General features: G+C 47.1%; 1 protein-coding gene across 1 annotated transcript in view; it reads left to right on the top strand.

Moving 5' to 3' along the window:
* LOC149347283 (uncharacterized) overlaps positions 1-23643 on the top strand; it is a 60401-nt gene extending 36758 nt beyond the window's left edge. Inside the window, exons 6-10 of the mRNA XM_089585547.1 lie at positions 1860-2028; positions 3583-3745; positions 9412-9582; positions 13308-13402; positions 22715-23643. Of these exons, the coding sequence (XP_089441673.1) occupies positions 1860-2028; positions 3583-3745; positions 9412-9582; positions 13308-13402; positions 22715-22952 (836 nt within the window). The 3' untranslated portion in view covers positions 22953-23643. The remainder of the gene's footprint in view (positions 1-1859; positions 2029-3582; positions 3746-9411; positions 9583-13307; positions 13403-22714) is intronic.
* The last annotated feature ends 276 nt before the right edge of the window (positions 23644-23919 follow it).

Raw genomic sequence — 23919 nt, 5'->3', positions numbered from 1 at the left:
TGAATTCCCCATAATCTTTTTACCTCCCTTCCGTGTTCACTGGCGGAGCGGAGACACTAAGCCCATATCAAAATGAGGATGTATGTAATGACTGCCTCATAAAATTTATAAATAGGCTACCTACATTGAAAATTGAGCTTTTATGCAGCTATAAAATGCCTGAAATTAAATATATAGGCATCGCTGCCAATAGCGGTTTTCAAAAGGAAAGTGCGGTTGTATTGACACTTTTTTCGTTATGAGGTCCTCTTAGGGCCCGCATCAGTGTAATTAGCTGCCCATCCGATAACCGTGGAGTTCTTTTCATCACTAATGTCACCATTCCTAATCTAGTCGAGGACGAAAACATGCTTCATTTTCACCTCCAATTGATTGATTGATTAAAAACATCTTTATTTGTTCAGTATTCTCAGAACGCGTGGGTGGGCCGGCCGCCTAGTTCGGTAGTCCATTGATCCTCTACAATCAATGCATCTCAGGTCCAGGAAATCTAGTTCACACGGCTACCACCACGTTGCGCGTAGCGCTCAACACTGAAAATCTCCGCGGGAGTCTAAAAATGTTCAGCACATCTCATCGATTTTTGTGTACATTCTTTGCCAAAAATAACGAGCCCAAGAGGTTTGCTTCCAAGCCGTGTAGCAGCCCTTAACCCCATCTGGCAGTCCTAAGCTTAGGAGGTTTGAAGACTTGAGTTCCTGCCGCCTTCGGTGAAATTAGGCTCTCGCATTATGCAAGAGGAACCACACTGGAGTGCTCAGAAGCAGAACCTTTGGGCTGTATACTTTTGACAAAGACTTTAAGCCGGAAATTCTTGTTGTGAGCGCCGAAAGCATATATATAGGTCAAAATGTTTCAGCGAGGAGGAAGAGTCAGCCATTATAATCCCCATATTGGCACAGGACCTCTCGGGAGTCTATGCTTTTCTCTAAATTACAGGTTTAAAATTGCCCCGCACAATTACGGGGCTTTCGCTCGTGGCGGTTATCAGATGACGCTCACTACTCATATCCAGAAAGCTGGGCATGTTTACCGCAGATTGAAACAATATTTTTTTACTAAGAACCAAAATATAATGGCCTAGTGGTTATGGTGCTCGGCTGCTGACCCGAAAAGACGCGGGTTCGATCCCGGCCGCGGCGGTCGAATTTCGATCGAGACAAAATTCAAGAGGCTCGTGTGCTTTGCGATGTCAGTGCTCTTCAAGAAAGAAGGAAAGAAGGAAAGGAAAACTTTATTTTCACTAATGGTTTTCCCTGCGGTTTGGGGGCATCTTCAGAGACGTCTTGGTTCTACCCCCAGGAGCCTTCTCTGTAGAAGTCGTCCGCCTCTAATCAGTGGTCGGTTGCCCTCAGTCCAGGGCTCCGCTGGGCAATGCCGCCCGTTGAGCTCGCTGTACCAGACCTTGTTGGTCTTCACAGCGGTCTCTGGACAGCAGAGTCTCCCACTGCTCCGCACTCGGGTATTTTGGGGACCACGTCTATGTTTTGGCAGGCCCATGTGATGTGGTATAGAGTAGGTTTTTCGTCGCACCAGGGACATTTGTCCGCGTATATCGTAGGGTGCATTTTGTTCAGTATATGTAGGTTTGGGAAAGAGCCTCTTTGTAATTGTCTCCAAGTGACAGCTTCCTCTCTGCTGAGAGATTTGTGTGGTGGGATATATCGCATTCTTCTGCCTCTATAGTTTTGTAGTATGGCCGAGTATTCGAGAAAGCGCTTCTTGCATAGATGGTGGCAACTCTTTATATTCTAGGGAATTTTCAGAAACTTTATGACTTTAAGAAACTTTATGAGAAACTTTATGAAACTTTATGGCACTGACAAATGGCTGAGAGATCCCGTCGAACGGTTTCGCAGGTCTCCGGCACGATCCTGGTGACTTCGAGCACGTGGTGATCGAGGCGCTACGCCTTGCCCTCGCCGACGGACTCCGGCACGTGGCTGACGTCACTTCCGGAGGCTCGCTGGAAAAACTACTCTCCAAAGAGCGGGCGGGCAAGCTGAGGGAGCAGGTGAAATTGGACAGGTAGGCCAGTCCAGGTTCCTTAAGGTGCGCGGCGGTGAGTGCAGTTAGTAGTAGTAGTAGTAGTAGTAGTTGTAGTAGTAGTAAAAGACTTTTATTCGACCATAATTTATAGGTCGAGCATGTCGACCGCCTGGGCGATTAGAAGCCGCTGTTCTTCTTCCCCTTCAGCGCCAAGCCAGTCGAGCCAGGTGGTGATGGATAGAGAGGGTGGGGGAAGGAACCCGACTGCTGAGCAGCCGGGCAATAGAAGAGGCAAAGGGTCAGGTCCGCATAGATACAGGGGCAGTTGGGACAGGAAGGGTCCGATCGATAGCGATAGAGGAAGAGGCGGGACGGGGTGATAACTGCATTCATCTGAACGTGCCGAAGAAGGCGAGACTCCGGCACCGTTAAATCTCTTAATATCTTGTATATACTTATCTGATATCTCCTCAACTAGAATATGCTGAAATCGTCTGGACGCCTTCGCGAAAAGCCACATTGACACATTAGAAAAATTCCAGCTCTCAGCCGTTCACTTCATATATTCTATATGCGGTCCCGTAGTTTTCACGTATGTTGTAATGGTGTCCAGCCAAATTAATACCCTCCTATCGCGACACAAGTTCTTACGCTTAAAATTTCTGTACAAATTATTAAACAAAACTAGCACTGGACCCCAACCTATATTTAACGCCGCTTACTGGAAGGCAGACGTAACATACTTCTGCCTTTCTTTCAACGCCTTGCATCGAGAGGACTAACGAATTCCAATATTCTCATTTTCATCGAACTGTATGCGATTGGAACAACTCAACTGCCTTCTATCTCAGTATGATTGAGGCACATATACTAAACTCCAGGGATTGACGGCGAAATCCTTTATATCTTTTGTCGTTTTTTTTCCTTGTACTTCATGCGTGTACTTCAGTATTTGGAGCTTTTCGTTGAATGTTGCAAAGTATACACGTATCTTTTCTGCTGTATAATTTCTACGTCCTCGCTATTTCATTTCCTGTGCAACGTTTTTTTGTCATTTTTTGCGTTTGCTGTAATCCTTTTCTCTTTTCTATATTTCATGTATGCCCCTCCTGCTTGGGCTTCGGCCTGCATTATTCCGTAAATAAATAAATAGAAGAAGTGGCAGAAGACTCCACTGAGACGATCCGACAGAAACCCCGCAGATTGACTGCAGACTGCTAGGCTCTCAAAAGGGTATCGCCTTTTGACCGAAATTACCCTTTCATTCACGCCAATTAAATGAAAACTAAATAAACAGTATATCAGTATAGTGGAGCGAAAAGACTAAAGTTGGCTTGCGTTACTTTTCTCACACGGGGGTTCAAGTTCGTATGCTCTAATCAGCCGCACTAAACGGACAGGTTAACTGTACGGGTTAGCGATCCTTCGAAAGGAGTTCACTTCAGAGTGTCACTGCAGCCCTGGGCAAGTCCGCATTTACCCCCGCCTCTCTGTCTCTGCGAGAACGGAACACAGAACATGTGGGTGAAACATTACTTGCTGCCGCACCACAGCTAACCCTCGAACTTACGATTTTTTCTCTCTTTCTTGCAGCAGAGTGGACAGAGTCTACCCGGAAGGGACTCTACCTTACGGACAATCGGGCACCACTTTTGCGGCTGCAGCTGACGACGGTGGTAACGTGTGCGCCATGATAGGAAGCATTTCGCTCGGCTTCGGGTGTGCCGTGGTAAAGGAACATGGATTCTCAGTGCAAGTAAGAGCAAAGAGCGGATATATGAGCCGGCGAGAAAAAATTTACACACGTGATTTTCAAATTTCCTTCCTCCCAACTACATCGTCTCATGCAATTTGAAAACCATTTCAGCTCCCCTTTAAAGTACTGGTAGATGTCCAGAGAGGTTTCACAGCCACCATAGTCCTCCTTAAATAGAGTAATAAAGTGCTAATAAGGAAGAATATCAAGCAACGAGACACTTTTTTCGGTACTATTCACCGCATGATTTTAGGCGGTATTCTGAGACATAGATTGAGAAGAGTTGGGGATTAGAGTTAAATAATTGCAGAGAATTTTTGCCTGAATGCTATAAACCTCCGAAAGCAAAATTGCGTAAATTATAACGATGATGAAGGCGGAGAATTCTCTGTGCCTTCGCGCCGCAGGTGCCAGTTGATGAAGATGACGACGTGCAATGCACAGCGCGAGAATGTGTTGCAGTTTATTTTATTATTATTATTATTTATTTTTATTTTATTTTTATTTACAAGTACCTTACAGGCCTCCAGGGAGGCATTGAGTAAGGGGGGAGAAATAAATATGTGCAACAGTAGCTAGAAGAAACCAAAAATGCGTAGGAGTGAGTGGTTGCGACAATATGGTCTTTTGCAGGAACAACAGGTTCTCAAAGTCGGTCCATTATGAGCGTTTTCCATAGGCTTTGTATTGCAGTCAGGCAGAACATGTGTAAAAGTTAACCAACCAATGGCAGTGCAGTGAGATACCACTTAGAATGCGGTGTCAAAATGCATTTTTTCAATGTCTATTGCAAGATATCCTAAAAGTGTATTGTACATCTAAAGGAATTGTATGCCCACACTGAAATTGAGCCAAAGTGGCAACCACTCCTAGTGCTACACTTCTCATCGCCTTTTTTCTAGTGCGTTGTTGCTTAGGTGTGTCGTATTGTAACGCACTAGGCATGTGCCATGTTACGTCTTTTCTCAAGCTTGGTTGTTTATGTGTGTCATGTTATACGTTTTATAGATTTGTCATTGTTTTCTTCTTAGTTTGTACATAGTTCATGTACATAGAACATTGCTTCACTGTAATAAGAACCATATTTTTAAAAAAGCGGCGATACACTACTCTTCTCGCGCATTAACCAGCTATACTGATCGGTTCGCGCCTTTGCTGGCTCGAATCCTAGTCGCTGCAATATTTGTTCGATTTATTTTTATTTAGTTCACTTGGCAAAAAACCAAAAACACCGCGGTACTTTGTACAAACCTAAAAATCTCACAAGATCTTGCTCGGGCTTTGCCCCTATGCTTAAGCTCTAACATACCCAGCAATTCTGGACAAAAGCATTTTGGAGAGGGAAACATTTCATGAACGCAATTTTTTATATAATGGAAGATTTCAGTGTAACAATCTATATATACGCAGATGACCCGACGGCAGTTGAATTTCTTTGGAGGAGAAATTATAGTGGCCCGTATACTGTGCGTTGTCAGTGCACGTTAAAGAACCCCAGGTGGTCGAAATTTCCGGAGCCCTCCACTACGGCGTCTCTCATAGCCTTAGTCGCTTTGGGACGTTAAACCCCATAAACCAAACCAAACCAAACCAAAGTCTTGTATTTTTTGTTCTACTAATGTTTTCGCTTTCATCAAAAGCGTGGCTCATTGGGTTTCAATGGCAGTCTTAACTGTCCGACGCGATCGATGGAATAGCAAAGAAAGATTTTGCTACATGTGAGAACAATGGACCATTACCTTCAATATCTCCATAACAGTTCCGTACAAGTTTACAGTTTTCTAACTTTTTTTTTTTGAGCAAGTTGTACATGTGGTTTTCGATGACCTATGGCCTTGATTAATAACTCAGGGTACGACCTGTAAACCATGCAAAGGACCTCGACAGGCAAACCAGAACAATAGGTGTAAAAATATTATGCACAACACTAAACTATTGTGATTTCGGAAGGAAACAATTGTTTACGGTAGCTAGCCAAGCGCTGGAAGTAGAGACCGAAGACCTCTACTAAGAGTGTGAAATAACTAGAAGAATGAGGATAGGGTGCGGTACATTCTTCAGGCCCTCTCAGACCATGAATGACCGTTTACGAGTATCCCGCAGTGAAACGTATATATCGGCTGTATCTTATGAGCCAAATTGTAGAGGTTGACGAAGAGGATCGAGTCTAAACATAGGACAACGCAGTGAGCAATGGAAAAGAAAATGAGAAGCGTAATGTTTTAATACGAGAAGAAAGTACAGTTGGTTGGCATTAAAGGCCACCGTCACCTGCCTGACCACGCCCCTTGTGGAACAAGGGCCTCCCTGACATTTGTCCAATTAACCCGGTCATTTGCCATCTGCAGCCAATTCATCCCCCCATTATTCCTAATCTAATTAGCCCACCTAAATTCCTGCCGCCCCCTGGTACTCTTAGTTTTTCTTAGAATCTAGTCCGTTATACTGTACGACATTCGGTTACAATGCATTCGCATTACATGCCCTGTACGTACCCATTTCTTCTCGTTTTATACTAGGATATCTCTAACTCGCGCTTATTCCCTGGCTCACTCTACTCTCGTCATATCTCCTAACACTTCAACTGCCACTTTATTTTCCATAGCTAGCTGCGTCGTCCCGAATTTAAGCTGAACCCTTTTCGGTAGCCTCCACAGTTGTGCCGCATAGAATAGCACCGGTCAGATATAGTATATAACACCTATTGTATATAACAGCTATTGTAATAAACGCACACAGTCAATGATAATATGAAAGCGCCTGCCAAATGCGTTCCACCTCTTTCTTAGTCTTCTAGTGATCTCACTCTCGGGACCCGGATCTGCGGTCACTACCTGCCCTACGTACATGTATTCCCTTCCTGCGTCCAACACCTCACAACCTATTGCAAACTGATGATCTCTTCCGATATTCTGGATCATTATTTTAGTTTTATTCCTACTATTTTTACACCGAATATTCTCATTTGTCTCTTTTGGTCACGCTTTATGCTTTGCAATATTAGCAAGGCAAAGTCATAGCCGATTCGCTCATTATTAGTGTATTCTCTATAAACTCTTACACCCCTACTGTTCCCAATCCAGGACTCTGAATAACGCCCTTCAAGAGACGGTGAATAGCGTTTGGCGAGATCGTGTCTTCCTGCCTGGCACCCTTCCTTGACGAAATTTTACTCCTGACTTTATGTGCGATATGTTAGCTGTGCTGCTCTCACAGAGATCTTCCAGTATTTTTACACAGTGGTCATCTACACTCTGATTCTGTAGCCCCTTCACGGGCGCTGAGGTTTCGACTGTGTCAGATGCTTTCTCGTAATCTGTGAAGGCTATATATAGGGGTCAATTATTTCTCTATTACCTGAATAATATTGTGAATATTGCCACGTAGTGGTGACGGCAGTCCAGGCAGTAAGGAACATACCAAAAGAAGGCTCCTAAAAGAAACTGTTTATTGAGCTGACCTGCACCCCCAATGTAGTGAATGGCTCGGCGGCTGCAAAAGCAGCAAGCGTGCTCGGCGATCGTCGAACAGAATTCCCGCCACTTGCAGCAGTAGGCAATATAAAGTTGATATCGAACTTTCGAGATACACGTGCAAAGTCACTACTGCGTTCTAGAACAATGTAGAGCCGGCTCTGAGTGGATGCAATCAACCGACATAAATATTTTCGCATCTTGCATCACAAACAAAGCGATAAAGCGGGCTGCCGGCAGCTTTGAAGAAAGAACTACAAAGATTCGCGGCAGTATGGTCTATTGTCGAGCAGCTTTTTGAATGGCCGCAGGACGGATACAAAACTGTCCGAAACTCTTTTGAACGTCTTGTGACCGTCTGTGTCGAATTTATAAGCAGTTATCTGATGGGAAGCGCAGTATTAAGACGCGACCAAAGACTTGGAAACGCCTCTGAAAGGCTCTGTGCGCATCTACTAGGGGTTAAAACAGTTATGAGAAAAGTCGCAGTAGCAATGTTGCAGGGTATGGACACTTGGGTCGTGCCAGCAAGAAAGATAAAAAAATGTGTGAAAAGGCAGCGATCTAAAAAAAAAAGAACCAGCGTTTACGCTTGCTTTCGCTGAATTCTACGACTTACAGAGCATAGCTTAAGTCAGCCAGATTTTGCCAATCTTCATGTACTATCACGAACCTGGCACACATTTTAAGTGCACGTAGTCGTAAGGGCAGATACTGTATATCCCCGTTTTCTTGTACACACTGTCCAAAAAAAAATTTCAAACAGCGTCCAAGAAGTCGCCCGGGTTTACACTTACACTGGCAAAGTTGCCTAGGCTACAATCTCCAAAACATTTTTTTTAATGAAATGTTCGGTGGGAATGACAGTCTAAGCTCAAAAAAGCAGTAGGAGTCGTCTCTTATGCCAGGAAGGAAATTCATAGGGCATACAGGTTCCGGACGCGTTATTATGTGGTCTAGTATGTTAACTTACCTCACTTTTTGGCGTGTGACAACGAGACGAGGGCCGTCGTAGTTAAAGCGTGACAAACGTTACGAAGTGACAGACAAGTGTCCCCATTGTGGTGCTGCGCCCGACCAGTGTGATGAAAAACACTTGCTGTGGACTTGCCCGCCTACAGCTTCCGTGAGACGACGTTTCCTAAGAAAGGTTGGCCTGCGATGGGACGTTGCAGACGACTATACCAAGTGGATATTAGATAATCGCTATATCACGAACTTTTGCCGCTTTTTAAGCGAGGCTTGCTTGAACTCCTTTTTATAACTTTCTTTCCTTTTTCATTATGCCTGATGGCAAACAGCTCGAATAAAAAAAACGTGAAAATTACAGGCTCTGCGATGACGAGGGCTTTATAATGGGTTGAGACAATATACGGCTAACTTAAATTTTCTCGCCACAATTACCCTGCAAATAGTAAAACCACAAATAATGGCACCAACATCATCATGAATACTATCCGAAAATTCAGTAAATATTCAGAAGTCCTAACATACCCCTACTAAGAATCTGCTTGTCAGAAAAGAGACGCAGAGCCACAACAGTTTCTAATCACAGCTACGATTTACTTCGAATGATGCCGTCGTTTGCGATACAGCTATTATAGACCGCTTGTCTCTCTAATAGGTCTTCTGCAAGAGCTATTAGAGCTCCTACCCTTTCTGAACGCCACGTTTCAGTTATCAGTATTTAATTTGCACCGATAGAATATGTAATTGAAATGGCGTGATATTGTTTCTTTGGGACACTTCTTTTGTCTGTTTTTAGGTCTGGACTGCTGAGGTTGCCTCTTCCCCTCGTTAATTCTTATGAGGCCTTTAAAAGTCATTTTGCATCAGAAGATCTCGCGTCATTTCCCCGTGCGAGAGTGCCGGCAGCAGGTCCGCTAGTGTTATCTTCATAGTTATCAGAACTCCTGCCGGGCAGAGAATTGCTCCTTTTGCCTGGCTCGTGCATGTTATCGCCGCCTTTATTAGAAATGTTGCTACTTTTTGTGACGTGTAGCTTGTGACGACGGAGTGATAAAACTGGCGAATATTTCGCTAAGGCAGTGAGTTGCTCTCGAGAGTTTCGTGTCACAGGCGAAAATGAACAGCTGAAACGCTATTTGTTATATCCTGAAACTGCTGAACATAAGACGCTTCGGTCTTTTCATGTTTTAAATGCAACCTTTCATGCAAGCAGTTTTTCTCCAGGCGAGGGGAATCGGTTTCAACTTGGAGGCGGGGCATCCGAACTGCTTCGGTCCCCTCAAGAAGCCGTACCACTCAGTCATGCCCGTCATGGTGACCGACGCCCGCTCGCACGACTGGCTCTGCACACTAGGCACCATGGGAGGACTCCCACAGCCCGCCATACTCGCCCAGGTAACCGAGAGACGTCACTACAAGTTGGCCGCGTATCAATGCACATGACAAGAGCATGATCCCGAGTCGCGCGTTAGGGGCTGTCGAAGGCAGGCGAACGCATTCTGCGACACCTACAGGCGAACACCTACTGGTGCCCCGCAATCGCTGCTTGCTATGACCCGAAATGAATGCTTTGACCGGCCGCGGTGGCTCAGTGGTAAGGCGCTCGTCTCCCGTGTTCGAACCCGACCGCGGTGGCCGCGTTTCGATGCAGGCGAAATGCAAGAGGCGCCCGTGTGCTGTGCGATGTCAGTGCACGTTAGATATCCCCAGGTGGTCGAAATTATTCCGGAGACCTCCACTATGGCACCTCTTTCTTCTTTCACTCTTACCTTCTTCCCTTCCCTTACGGCGTGGTTGAGGTGTCCGCCGATATATGCGAGACAGGTACTGCGCGATTTCCTTTCCTCAAAAACCAATTTACCAATTTGTGCCCACACTGCGACGAGCTCTGTTCTCATCCCGCATGGTGTGGGCCTCTCAACACAGACCCTCTCCCCCCCTCCCCCCCCCCCCCCTCCCCCCTCCCCCCCCCCCCCCACACACACACACTAAAGAGGCTTGGGAGACCTTCTTCCTCGAGTGATCGAGTGGGACAGCTCAAGCTACCCTTGCCCGCCGGGCTCGCGAGGCGGCAGGATCTTGCGGCATCCCGGACTACGGACGCGGACCAAGATGATGCGGGCATTCACAATCTGCGCCGGCTCATCCTGTATAATTGTTTATGGAAGGTTTGCACTTTCTCGCGCGCGCACGGTATTACAGAGCTTCCAGGTCTTTCTCCTTCTCTTGATCGAAAACAAAAATCTTCTGAGCAATCTCTACCACTTTCCCATAACCAGTGACAGCGCCCATCGCAAGGATAACATGGCGAGCCCCACTGAATTATGTGACGAGAGAGGAGGACAAAGAAAACTTTTTTGAATACTAGCACTGAGTTTCCGTTGAAAGGAGCGCTCGTTTCGCTAGGAAACTTTATACCAGCGTAAAGTATGGAGACAGCAAACGGCTATCGCTAGACATCAACTACAGATTACGTCCAGACATAGCACCGTCTGCTTCTTCTATCTCTCCGTCCTGTAGTAGATGTTCAGCGATTATCCGGGCTGCATCTCATAAACCTTAATAAGCAGAAAATTCCGCAAGCAGTAAATGATCCCTTACGTTTCCCTTGCAGCACACTGCCGTGAAAACGGTGCTGGCGGAGGCACAAGGATGTCGTCGTTGATCAAGAGTCACAACAGGTGGCATGGTCATGGATGGCATGGGATGGAGTCTAGAGAAGACAAACACTCGCTTCGCGACGCACTTAATTCCTTTCAGTGTTTGTCAGTGTTTACAGGACGGCGCCGACGCGAGGTTACAATGGTGTTCTGGTGACAAGTGAGGAATTGGGCCCCATTTAATATATGACACCATAAAAACATCTGCGCGCGCCCTCTGTCGCGTCCAGCATTCATTTTGGGTCATTACCAGAAATTCTGGACCAGCGCTTCTAGTTCCAGTTGGAAAACATCTTCCGTGTTCCATTTGAGCGTTGTAGACGCTAGGCTTACCGGCGATGCTGGCAATGGTTCTGAATTTCTGCTAATATTGTAATGATAATTAATAAACAATCTGTTCTAGTGAATTTCTACAGCAGCTGCATCCACGTATCGCGGGTGTAGCTGCGAGCTTCTTTCTTTTTCTATTGCGCTGAAAAACATTCATGAAAAAGCTTCTTCTCTAATCTCTGCTTATTCTTCCGATTACATTGGCTTTGGCCCTATATTATGCCTGGGGCGTAGTTCACAGCGGTGTCGAGGGGCATTTAATCTTTCATATCCCATAAACGTCTACTTTCGGCTTCATAAACAAGCACGGTCCATCTGTTTTACATCAAGATGTATTTAATCTTTCTACTTTCGCCTTCATAAACAAACGCCATCCGGTCTGTCCTCATTTGTCCTGATTTGATTTGATGTTCTCATTTGTTTACTTCACGACCTCAGATGGCAGGAGTTAGTCGAAAGGAGTACAACTGAAACATTCAAACCGGATTTAAGACACAACATAAAGAGATGAACTCTCGACAACATTTTCACAATTAGTTATCAGTTTAGGCGGGATTTTAAGTGAGTTAGCACTTATAGGAGCCATTGCCCGCATTTAGTAGTCGTTTGCTTGTCTGTCTGTCCGTGTGTCTGTCAGTCTGTTTGTCAGTTCTAAGCCTGTTCTGTGCCAGACTGCTCACCTGTCCACCGCTCGTGGGTAGGCTTGTCACCTGGCCGCCGCCCTGAGCCCAAATGAGGCCGCTGACGCGGCTGCCCGAGCGCTTACTCACCGGGCTCCTCATCGCAGCTCTGCTGGCTCGGAGACTAACCAGCCGCTGCTGCGATTCAGGGAAATATTAACACATTATAGCGACAACCACCGCCTTTTCCCGGCCCCTGCAAAAGGGCTGAGTAAGACGGAGGAGCGAACTTTAAGGCGCCTGCAGACAGGTACTCTACTCTGTCCTGCAATAATAAAACATTACGCTCCTAACACGGATGGGCGATGCCCACACTGTGGGGAGACCTGTGATATCTTCCACATGGTGTGGGCATATACTCAGAATCCCCTCCTCCCCCCTTCCCCTACCCCTTCCAGAGAGGCATGGGAGACTGCCCTCCTCAACTGCTCCTCGCTTGAGTCCCAAAGGGCTCTGGTGAAACGGGCGAGAGACGGGGCCTCGTCATGCGGTGTCCCGGACTAGGGACGCCGACCATGTAGCGGGGCCACTCTGTGGCTCCCAAACTCTTTTTCACAAAATAAAAGTTTTCACCACCACCACCTGGCCGCCGTGTTAGGCAGCAGCTCAATTAACCGTTAGAGGCTGTTTGGGAAAAGCGACATGGATCGCAACACAACCCAAGCAACCCAAGCCCCACCGATCGCAGCACTTGCAATAGAAGGGCAGGTTCGTATCGATTTTTCGCTCCACCACTGCGCCAGGAGTAGCAGGAAGACTCCCATGGACCTATGAATGTAGAAAATGATTAATTCCACATATTAAAGACATCAACGCATTAACGCTGTCCGAAAAACTGCCATCCGTGAACACTGCATCTGAACCGAAATGAAAACCCAACTGCTAGAGCAGCTACGCAAATCGACTATCATTGTTTTCTATGTCTGCTTGGCGCGCTCCTCAATAAAATCTGATAATCCCAAGAGTTTTTCCTCGTTAGGTAACAATTAGCGCCAGAAGGATACAATTACGAATACATGACAATGAGTAATATCTTAATCCACTTTCCCTTAGTGATAGAGTGAAAGTGTGAGGAAGGCAGTTGAGAAAAAGGTGCTTGAGATAGCTTGAGATTCTTGCAGAAGAAACATACTGCTTCAGACGATTTCGAAACAGCTGTAAACGAGACTGCGTTGCTAGAATTTATACCTGTTCCAGGTTGACAAAACGTTAAGTAATTCGCGCTAAGTAATTCGCGTCATTGGTGAGCGTGCAAGAACGAGGCATCGCACAAGATTCGAGAAGGTTTAGAATCTCCGACCCACGAGTCTCATTGTGCGAATGCTCACATACTTCGCCGTGTCCCCGAACTCTTGCGTGAACGCTCTCATGAGCTGGGCACAGAAAATGGCATGAAGTCTTCAACCCTTTGTATAGCCGACACACAAGTCGCTTGGGTTCTTTCTTGCAGGTGCTGCTCAACATGATGGAACTCGGTCTGGACCCTCAGCAGGCGTTGGGTAGACCACGGTTCTTGGTGGGATCCATCTTGAACACGCACCCAGAGTGAGCAAGCAAGAATCTTTATAACGCTGCTAGAAGAGTACAAATAGTTCAATTTATTTCCTCGGATTCTACTTTAAACGGCTTCCTCGAGAGAAGGCAAATGCCCGATTCGTCACAAGCTGCATGTAATGGCAGTTATCTTGCACGAGGTGTTGTGGTTTCGTCGGTGTAGATTGCATATTTTAACCACGCAAACTAGCAAGGACGCAGGAAAGAAGAGCTAAGATAAGACGCGAATTTCAACCCACCTTCCTTTCTCGCGTTCCTGTTTGCTTGCGTCGATAAAACATTCATTCCAGCTGCCACAAGGCTCGCGTTTTGATGGAGGCGAAAAGCTAAATGGCATCTGTGTGCTTTGCGATGTCAGTTACGGTAAAGATCCTCAGGTCGTCTAAATTATTCCCGAAACCTCCTCTACAGCACCTCTTTCTCTGTTCATTCACTCCCTTCCTTCACAGTGCGGTTGTGGCCTCTCCCCCGAAGTGATACAGTTACTGTACTTTTCATTTCCTCAAAACCACTCTCCAGTTTTCATTCCAATTCGAGCCAACTGGCCCGAATGTCTGCATTAACTATGTGTCTACCCTGTCTGAGCCTTTGTCTGTCGGTCGGTAGGTTGACAGCCGCACTGACTGTTGTAAACGCAAAATTAATTTATGGGTCGTGGCGGAACTCACACTATGGTGCTATAGTCACACGATTGGATACCCGCTACGGCTTGTCAAAAATGCTTACCAACTCATACAGCACTTACATTGTAATTAGGCTGAATGTGTAAACGGAAGGCAAGGTCAGACGCATTTAACTTTCACTTCTCGCACGCGCTGCAAACGAGCTTGCCTCTATGCCTTCCGTTTGCGAGCTGTCTTCGGAGCAGAAAAATTACGCACGGCAATTAAGATTACTTACGTGCTGTGAATGCCAAAGCATGCCGGCGGGTATTCGACTGCGGCGATGGCTTACTGCTGTTCTGTTTGCGCCTCCCGAATGGAAGTTGATGAATCCGACGGTATTCAAAGCCACAGTGAGACTGGTAGTTTTGCGCGCGAGTTGTGGCGCTGTGGCGATGGCGTAATGTTTAATGCAGTATGCAGAGAAGCTGGCCTGTTCGCGCCGGCCTGGGTTCGAAATTCGCTCGAAAAAAATATCATTTTTCTTTATTTCCTAATGATGTAGGCACTTCGGGTGATGTCATGAGGTCACGTGCGAGTTTCGGTCTTTTTCTCGTGGACGGTCAGTCAGTGCCGGACTTACTAATAAGCCATATAACGATTTGTCACCACAACGTGCGTCTGTAGCAGATGAAGCAGTTTCCCTTCGCCTGTTTCTAGAACCGCGCTGTTAGTCTTTGCGTGCGGTCCGCCACGTGAATGCCTTTGTTGCCACTTCGCGAGAGTGAGCGCAATTCTTATCACTCAGGCACACTAGAGACGAGAATCCAGAGCTGTTCAAGGGTGCGGAAATTTGCTGCCGACTGGCACCTGAGTACGAGCTTCTCTTTGGAGACTGTGGCGCTTCGGAAGCTCCGCGACCGCGAATGCGTGATAGCCGCGGTTTTCCCTTCTTCGGGAGCTGCCAAGCACTGGCGAACATATTTTCCTAGCGTGGTTGTGTTGCAGCGTATTTTGGCATTGTCATAGAGATGAAATCGTTGCGTGGTTCATCACATTAGGTTTGACATTGATCTTAATTACCTCTCATTGTCGTATTGGCTCTATATCACAGGGGAAACTTATTTGAAAGAATTGCATCCATTAACTTTTTCGCTCGCGTGCAACAGCATTTCCAAACTAGTGTTTACCCATTCTGCCTGCAGAAGACACCCCCGGCCCCCTCACACACACACACACACAAACAGGGCTGCATGGGGTTGTCGCCAGCACGTTGCGCACCAGTCTCACCAACTAATCATCTTTGTGAGCTTAGCTCAGTTCTAGACCTAACAGAATACATGTTTTGTTGTGATTTATTCAGGCTCCGCTTCATTAGAGCGCTTCCTTTTTACACATCGCAAAGCTAGTGCCTGTCACCCTACGCGTGTATGTCACCGGAGGACCGATACATCTTTAAAAATATCTAATAAACATGATCGAACGGAGCTGCGCACTGAGCTAGTATCAAAGAATGTAATGAAGTCCGGTCTTTTGTCTATTGTCCTGCCAGCTGCAGACAGCATAAAAGGTACCCCAACCAGCCCTTCGACGATCTAATTGTCCTCGGACGTACAAAGACAGAAACTTTAATTTGGTTGCTCGTGCTATTACGTCCTCGTACATGGTAGGTATTTAATGCGAGCAATACCAAGCTGATAGCCTGCATGAAAAAGACGAGCAAGTGGGGATCGAACACAGTCGTTCCTCCTGAAAAACTTGCCGCCTACCAATCGTCAACCCGGGTCCCTTCTGCAGATCGTTAGGCAATCGAGTCAAATTGATAAGTCTGCAATCGAATGTGCAAAATTATTAGAAGGTGAAAAAAGCAGACACTCCTTTTAAATAGATGGTAGTGTTCGTAAAAAACACTAGCAAACGACATATTAGCGCGGGAATCTTCTTGTTACGCAGCTCTCGAGTTCTTTGCCTACCCAGTCCATTGCTATCCGATATCATGGCAGCAAAGAATGATGCGTGTTAAAAATCAGTGGTACTATCTGGCACAAAGTAAATATCACTGGTGAAGCACAGCACACAGGTGCGTACGATTGTTAGTAGAGCACATCAAGATCACGAATAAAAGTTCTCAGGTGGCTATCCCCGTGCAAGGGGAGATTCAGTGGCAAGTTTTGAGGTATTTTCATTTAGTGATATATTGAGGTAAATAAATTGATAGCGACATGCATAGTTGCAGAGTAGTCTTTTTAGTTTTCCACACATTGTCTTTCGTCGACTCGCACTCCTCTAGAGTCCGTCTCTCCTCGGGCGCCGTGTTTTGAAGCAGCCTCAGCAGACGGACCGTGCCACATTCCTCCTGACTCGACATACCCTCCCTCCTCCTTCCACCGTAGCCACCTCCTATGTTCTTCCCGTGGTAACCACCATCTCGCTTGGGCTTTCCTCCGCTCTCGCCGTACGATCCTCTTTCCGTGGTAATCATCGACTTCCTCACATCCCATTTTTATCACCCTCCGGCTACGCCGACTACTACTGCTAAAACGTTGATGTTAAACCCAAGAGCCGGGCCTTTAACAGATACCGCTGTAAAAACCCATACAAACAACGTGTGTTCCCCTCGTGCCACCCGCGGGAACAAATGGCGCCTGTTTCAATCGGGTGCTGGAAATAAATCAGAGAGCGTTTCGCAGATAAACATTAGGTGCTCACAACAGAATCGCAAGGGAGACAGTACAGGGGAACGTGGGCTGGGCATTGTTTGAAGCGCAGGAAGCAAAGGCTAAATATTGTATGAAGAAGGGCTGAGGAATTTTTGACAAAACTCTAGGGCAGCTAAAATATTTCAGTTTTTGTGCAGAAAAAGTGATAACTCACAATAGCCAAGGAGGATAGCAAAACCAACGGGGCAGTATCCTGTCAATATTCATTCCATTTACCATTTCATCTAGCCGTCACGTCAATGGCACGAAGGCAACAGCAGGTAGGAAAGCAAAGGGCCGTACACAGGCGCAGCCGGCCTGATCGCGGCGGCACCTATACCCAGTCTAAGTAACACGACCATGCTGCGCCAATCCGTCGTACAAACGACGCCGAGTTTGTTTACCGAGACTGAATCAGCGGCGATCAAGCTCGCATGGCGTGTCTAATGTGTCTTCTTTCTCCGTCAGTGCGACAAGAGTTCGAGACTCGTTCATGCAAGTAAGCGGCATCAAGGGCACGTTTGTGTCACGAATGCAGTGACGTCTGTTGTGATGACCTAAATCCGTGGGAGAAGCGAAAAATTAGAGAGGATCAAAGAGAGTGGAAATGGACCTTTACAGAATACGGCCCCAGCAGGTATGCTGGGAACCAGAGTGAAGACCTAAAGAGCACGAAAGACCTAAAGAGCACTTCAGGCAGTATAGGCAGAGGATTAAAAGTGGATTAATTCAATTAAAAAAATCGTCTGGGGCTTAGATAAGGTTAAGCCTGGATATCTGGAAGCGAAAAGCGGCGGTGATGCTTATGGTTTTAGCTTTTGGTTATGCTTTATGATCACTTCTGTGTCGGTAGTATCACTCTCTTCTCCTTCCATGTTGAATGCGCACACCTATTTTCTGGCAAGCGGTTATATTGCCGGCTTCCGCTATAAACGCGCGCTTGCGGCGTACGTCAAACGATGACGCATAGCGCGCCGCAGCGTGCGCCTGTTCTATTGGCCAGCTCGCCCATCCTTTCAAATGCGCACTGCGCACGGCTGCGGCGAAAGGTCAAGCGGTGCCGACGAGGAGAAGCGGCGGCGCACATGCGCAGTAGCCTGCGCCGCGCGTGACATCACTCGTGCTCCGACATACGCCAGCTCACGCGAAGCGCGGTGTTATCTAGCGAAGTGAAGCGTTTCGCTTCAAAAAAAGCAGACCCTGGACCCATGCCGAAAGTGAAAAAGGCGTATCAGGAAACCCGCCGCGGTGGCTCAGTGGCCAGGGTGCTCGGCTACCGAGGCGCAGCACCCGGGTTCGAACCCGACCGCGGCGGCCGTGTTTCGATGGAGGCAAAACGCAAGAGGCGCCCGTGTGCTGTGCGATGTCAGTACACGTTAAAGATCCCCAGGTGGTCGAAATTATTCCGGAGACCTCCACTACGGCACCTCTTTCTTAAAGCGGATGCTTGGGAGAGTTGGTGCGATATTTTCCTGAATAACAGCGCGAACTTCTACGAGGACTGAAGGAAGACAGCGCCTGTCTATATGTCTTCCTTCAGTCCTCGTCTAAGTTCGCGCTGTTATTCAGGAAAACCTCTTTATTCCTTTCTTCTTTCACTCCTTCCTTTATCCCTTCTCTTACGACACGGCTCAGGCGTCCACCGACATATGTGAGACAGATACTGCGCCATTTCCTTTTCTGAAAACCAATTTTCATATCAAGAAGGGAGACCTCCACTATGGCACCTCTTTCTTTCTTGCTTTTTTCTTTCAGCCCTTCCTTTATCCCCTGCTTACGGCGCAGTTCGGGTGTCCACCGAGATATGTGAAACAGTTACTGCGCCGTTTCCTTTCCTCAGAAAAATATCTGGAAGCAATCGTATGATAATTCGATAAGCAGCGCCCGGCTTAGAACGCCAAGGCATAAGAAAAAAATTAAATTAATTAACGGTGCTTTAGCTTTGGTTAAACAAAGTGAGAAGCGGTAGCTTCACGACTTTTTAGCGTGGCAAGTCTTGTTATGCTGTTCGTTGACCGTTTCTTTCGTATTTTCCCGGCTAAACTGTCGTGGAGTTCCTCTTTCTCACTCGGTTTAACCAAAGCTAAAGCACCGTTAATTTTTGGTCTTACGGACAGTTTAGCGGCTACTTTCTTGCTCTTCATTCGACTCTCGCTGGGAACTTCCTTGCTCTTCAGACCTCGTCTCAGATGTAGAGGTAGCACCAACCGATTCAGCAGCGTGACGTTCGCGCCTAGCAGCGTCGATACGGCGCCGCTTGTCGAGACGTTATTCCCGCTCCTGCGGCGTCTCGGCTGTTCTCTTCGCCCTCTCCCGCTCACGAATTTTCCGCACACTATCCTGGCGAATCGCGAAGCTCTCCGGATCGTCAGGCGAGGCCAAGCGCCGGTTGTATCTACTGCGCAGACACCCTTGTTCAGCACCGAACTACATCGCTCTGACATCTAGGCGACTCCGAAGCTGCTATTTTTGCTCGCCTGAATGCGTGACGTCACGGCCTAGCACGTGAACACCACATGGTCACTTCGTGTCAGGTGCGCCAGTGCTACTTTCGTTATGTACTCCTTTTAGGAAGCCGTGATGTAACGGCGTAGGACGTGAATACCGTATGTCGACTTATTTCTAGGCGCACCGGCGCTCCTTCCGTCATGGACTAGGTTAAAGATGATGTGACGTCACGCACTAACTTGTAAACGCCGCGTTTAGGGTCCTCGGCGAGCACAAAGTCGATCACTTGACCAAATTTTGGCTGACCTTGATGTGACCTTGAAATGCCCTTGTCCTTGGTCTTTTACCTGTCCAATTGCTTGACCATTGGTCGAATCACTGACCATCCATCGGTTCTCCGAACTTATAAACTGAAGGTTTGACCTTGGCTGAGCCTTGAAGGTCATCGGCAACTCACGGCGATCTCAGCTCGAGATCTCTAGTAGTGAATCTACCGCTTCAGAAATAGCCAAGACGATGAAACATGTGCAGTGTACGGTAAATTAGAACAGCCACCTTCGTAAAATGGAAATTCATGCTTTAAAAGTGGTATGGCGTAAAAGTCAACATAGATTTAATATGTGAAAAGAAGCAGTTTCAGGATAGCACCTTTAAGGTTTACAGATTGGTTAGAGACATACAAAAAATGCTAAGCATGGCAGCACCCCACCCTCCATTCCCTCAAAATTGGAAGCTCGTAACATTCATTCATTCATTCATTCATTCATTCATTCATTCATTCATTCATTCATTCATTCATCAGGAGAGCGCCCCCCCTGTGTGAGCTACGGTAAAAGAAAATAGTTCGTATATGCTATCGTCGACGTCTGCCTTCCGCTGAAATCACCCACATAGCACCCTCCAGTCTATTTCATTTAGCACTAGCGCTACTTACACCCTCACAGCACAGCATGCGCACCGCCCCAGCGTCACGGAAAGTTAGCCGTGATTCCATCGAATTTTGTTCTGCTTCCACCACACATGGTAGATCGAGAGGCGGCAGGGAAAATGCAGTTCTTACTGACAGCACGCAATAAACACAGAGCGGGTTATACGCCTATGCCCGCTGGGCCAAAGTTTCGAGTTGCTTGGGCTGCAAAACGGTTTGGTGTGGTTCGGTTTATTGGGGTTTAACGTCCCAAACCAACTCAGGCTATGAGAGACGCCGTAGTGGAGTGCTCCGGAAATTTCGCCCACCCGGGGTTCTTTGACATGCACTGAAATCGCACAGTACACGGGCCTCTACAATTTCTGCTCCATCGAAATTCAGTCGCCGCGGCCGGGATCGAACCCGCGTCTTTCGGGGCTTGAGCTGCAAAATATGTTTACGTCTATTTAAGAATTATAGCGATTCGATCAGTAAACTGACAACCTTGCCATTCCACTTCAAATGTGATTTTATTACCGGGCAAAAATACGTATTGTACTGGTCGAAACGAATGTCAGTATATGATTGAAACAGCGCAAGGCCGAAGCTTAACCAAGAATTCTTAACCGAATGCGAAGAATGCTTAACCAACTCGCCCATCAGTTCGCGCTTTCAATGTCAGTCATCTCCAATAAAAAGCATTGCACTAAACAAATCCATTACCTACATAACCCACGCACCTAAACCAACAAACATTTTAACTAATTATAGGAAACATCGTCTTGATTGGAAGGGGTAAAGATGCTTAACCAATATGAATGCTTATGTTACCAATTAAGCCTTTAAATTACAGTTTAGAGTGTTATTAATGACCACTCATCATGTTTTATGTATAAAGCTGTACACATAAGTGCGTGTTAACCATTAGTCTTGAAAATTTTCCAGGTCCTATCATGATGTTTATAGTTCGAAACTCATTTTCACATCCACAAAAATCCATACTCGTTTACCTAACCATTATGTTGGCTCGTATTCTAGCACGTTTTGTTTCAGCACGTGAGTGTTAATCTACAGCCTGTATTGTGCGTTCATATGAGCCATATGGTTTATGCCTTGTGTAGGGTTCGGCACGCTGCCGCCTCTTTTTGTACATGTGTTGTGAACATTCCGCGAGAGGGCAGTGGCCTAGGCTGCGCGTCCTGTTTTGTTTTGTTTTGTTTTAGTGCATGCCGTTGAAAGGGGAGGAGCGGCTCGAACGCCCATGCTCTTCGGTTGGTCTCCCCGTTCGTTCTTGCGTTTTCCCTTGCCACTCCAGACGGCGGGGCTCTCTGCCGACATCGACCTTGGGCTCCTGTCCCCCGTCTTCCCGGAATCCTGCCTCAAGGGGGGGAGAAGACGCCGGCCATAAACAAGCGAGAACGGTCTCGGTTTCGTCGCGTTACGCGACGTGCTGTGTACTAGGCCAGCACGGTTAGGAACCGAAAGTGTCCGTTGGCCCCAGACGTCTGGCGCGCATCCGGTCCACTTGGCGGAGGATTGCGCAACCACGTAGGGAGGAATTTCGGGGTGAGGGAAAGACCCTGACATCGGTTCTGAGCTTTCCTATTCGTTAAAACTGATGTCAGGTGGGAAGCTGTAACACAGTTCAATTTTGCGTGTGGAAAGGGGCGCGGGATCGGGGTGAACTCGTGAAGAGAACCGCGCCCGAGGGCTTTTGGGCGCTAGCTACTCCTAGCTGGCAGGCGCTCGGTCGGGCCGAGCGCGGAGGTAGCGGCCGTTGAGAGCTGGTGCAAGGCGCGCCAGTTCGACTGTTGGGATGTGGTGTCCCTCGCCTCTGTGCAGGCGGTCGGCTAGGCCGGCCGCGGATAGTTTGGCCGTACTGAATCTTGTACCCATCTGTAAATAGCCTGTATAAAAGTTCTGCGTTTCTCCCTGAATCGCTTCGCCTGGAAGTCACTTCATCGAGACGACCTTCAAGCGGTGCATCCAATTGCTGGAAACCACCGGACCAACACCACCGGCACAACTTTACTCCTTGTCTTTCCATTCCTAACTCGGCTGTTGTTTGTGAATCTATTCGAAAGCGTTTGAATGCTGTGCACTTCACCCGGATGGCGAGGCCTGTCAGGCTTCGTGCCTGTTACCTGGACTTCAATTTCGATTAGAAAACAAAAAATAGATCTCAAACTGAAACAGGAGGAAGTCTTTTCTTTCTAGGCGCAGGACAACACAGGCGGTATGAGCAGCTGAACAGGAGAGCAAGCCCTCAAGTCCATTATATCTGAAGGCGACTGGAGAACAATTCCCTTTGTCGACCTCCTATTCCTTATGAAAAGCAGTAGTGCTACAAACAAAGACACAAAGGGTGAACACAGCGCTGTGTTCCCCTTTTGTGTCGTGTCTGTGTTTGTGGCATTTGTGTTATTCACGAGTATTTACCCACTTGCTCAGTTATCTCTCTTAATGTAATTAACTCCTGTTCCCTTTCGTCGTTGTCCTTGACCTATGAAAAGAAAATCTGATTGCTCGAATTGAGGCCTGCCTCCCGCTTATTGTTCACCCTGGGTTGTGCCGTCTGCGAGCATACTGATCGCACGATCACCAATATGGTAGCCCACGCACGTACTCCTTCGTCTGTTCATCGCAGTGGTCCTCTCACTGTGGAGTCTGACTTTCCGGAGGAGATACTGCGGTCGCTTTCTCGGAGGGGCCACACCACGCGGGACAGAAAAGAACTCCATTATGAAGCGGGATACGCCAACGTCCTGGCAAGGGCTGCGCGTTGGTGGATGCGGGACGAGACCACCGTCAGCCGAAGCCCCAGCGCTGACGCCATCTGGTGTGGCGCCGAGCCTCGCTGCGCCGCTGCCGCCCTGGGATATTGAAGACTCGGTGTTTCCTACCCTCCAAACACTATTACACCCACATGGGAGTAAAAAAAAAGGAATAAGTTCTCATTTAGCGCACTGCTGTTTATAAAAGAAAGTGCGCTAGAGGATAGCTTACTTGCTATTTACTCTTTTGTGTTTAGAGTGTATGCTGAACCTTCATGATGCGTCGAGACCAATCCCGTGGTCCAGCTATTGACTATTGTACGATGTATAGAGAAAGCGTTTTTGTTGGAAAGATGGAACTTTATTGGAGCTAGGGCTTCTGTCGATGTCTTTCATTGTATGAAAATAAGTGTCGCTTTCTTTCCCGCAAACCCTGCTGGCAGATTTGTTTAGTACTTTGTGAGGCACTCTGAGTACGCCCGGCTGATTAGCAAAACAGAAGCAACAAATGACAGGGACTGTATTTCTACAGCCGCGACGTTTCTACCTCAAAAAAGTTTTCGGTCGCTTAAGGTGTAATTCATTGTAGAAGTGGAAGTAGCGACATGCTTTACAACAGATATATGACGGATACTGATAGCACAGGAGAAGGCAAGGGCATAGATAGGACCGTTGTCTGCGGTTTCTATATACGAAATGCTGTACCATATAACCGACCAGTCTACTTTGTTGATCTTAATTACGTCACCAATTCGATATCGATTTGTAACCCCCTCAAAAATTTCAGTTGAGCAATGCTGTGTTCACCTCCTTGCCAATAAAGTACAAATGAATTATGTTGGTTTATCATTTATGGTGTGATATTGGGGGCACGGCGACGCCGTTTTAGGCATGCATCACTTATCGATCCTGATTCAGAAGGGGACTTCTTCTATTTCGTCGCCTACTGGCAGGCTCACTACCGTGAGATCAGCTCTGACGCACAGCGACCGCCCTTCATTTGGTCCACCGCCGGCTTTGCTGACTCTAGATGCCACCGGCCATTTCATCTGGCAAATTAGTTGTTCATCGAGAATCC

The sequence above is a fragment of the Amblyomma mixtum genome, chromosome 4, assembly GCF_055824585.1.
Source record: "Amblyomma mixtum isolate Tamu chromosome 4, ASM5582458v1, whole genome shotgun sequence".
NCBI classification, from domain to species: domain Eukaryota; kingdom Metazoa; phylum Arthropoda; class Arachnida; order Ixodida; family Ixodidae; genus Amblyomma; species Amblyomma mixtum.
Note: the sequence above shows the minus strand (reverse complement) of the source record. Positions and strands in the feature narration are given on the sequence as shown.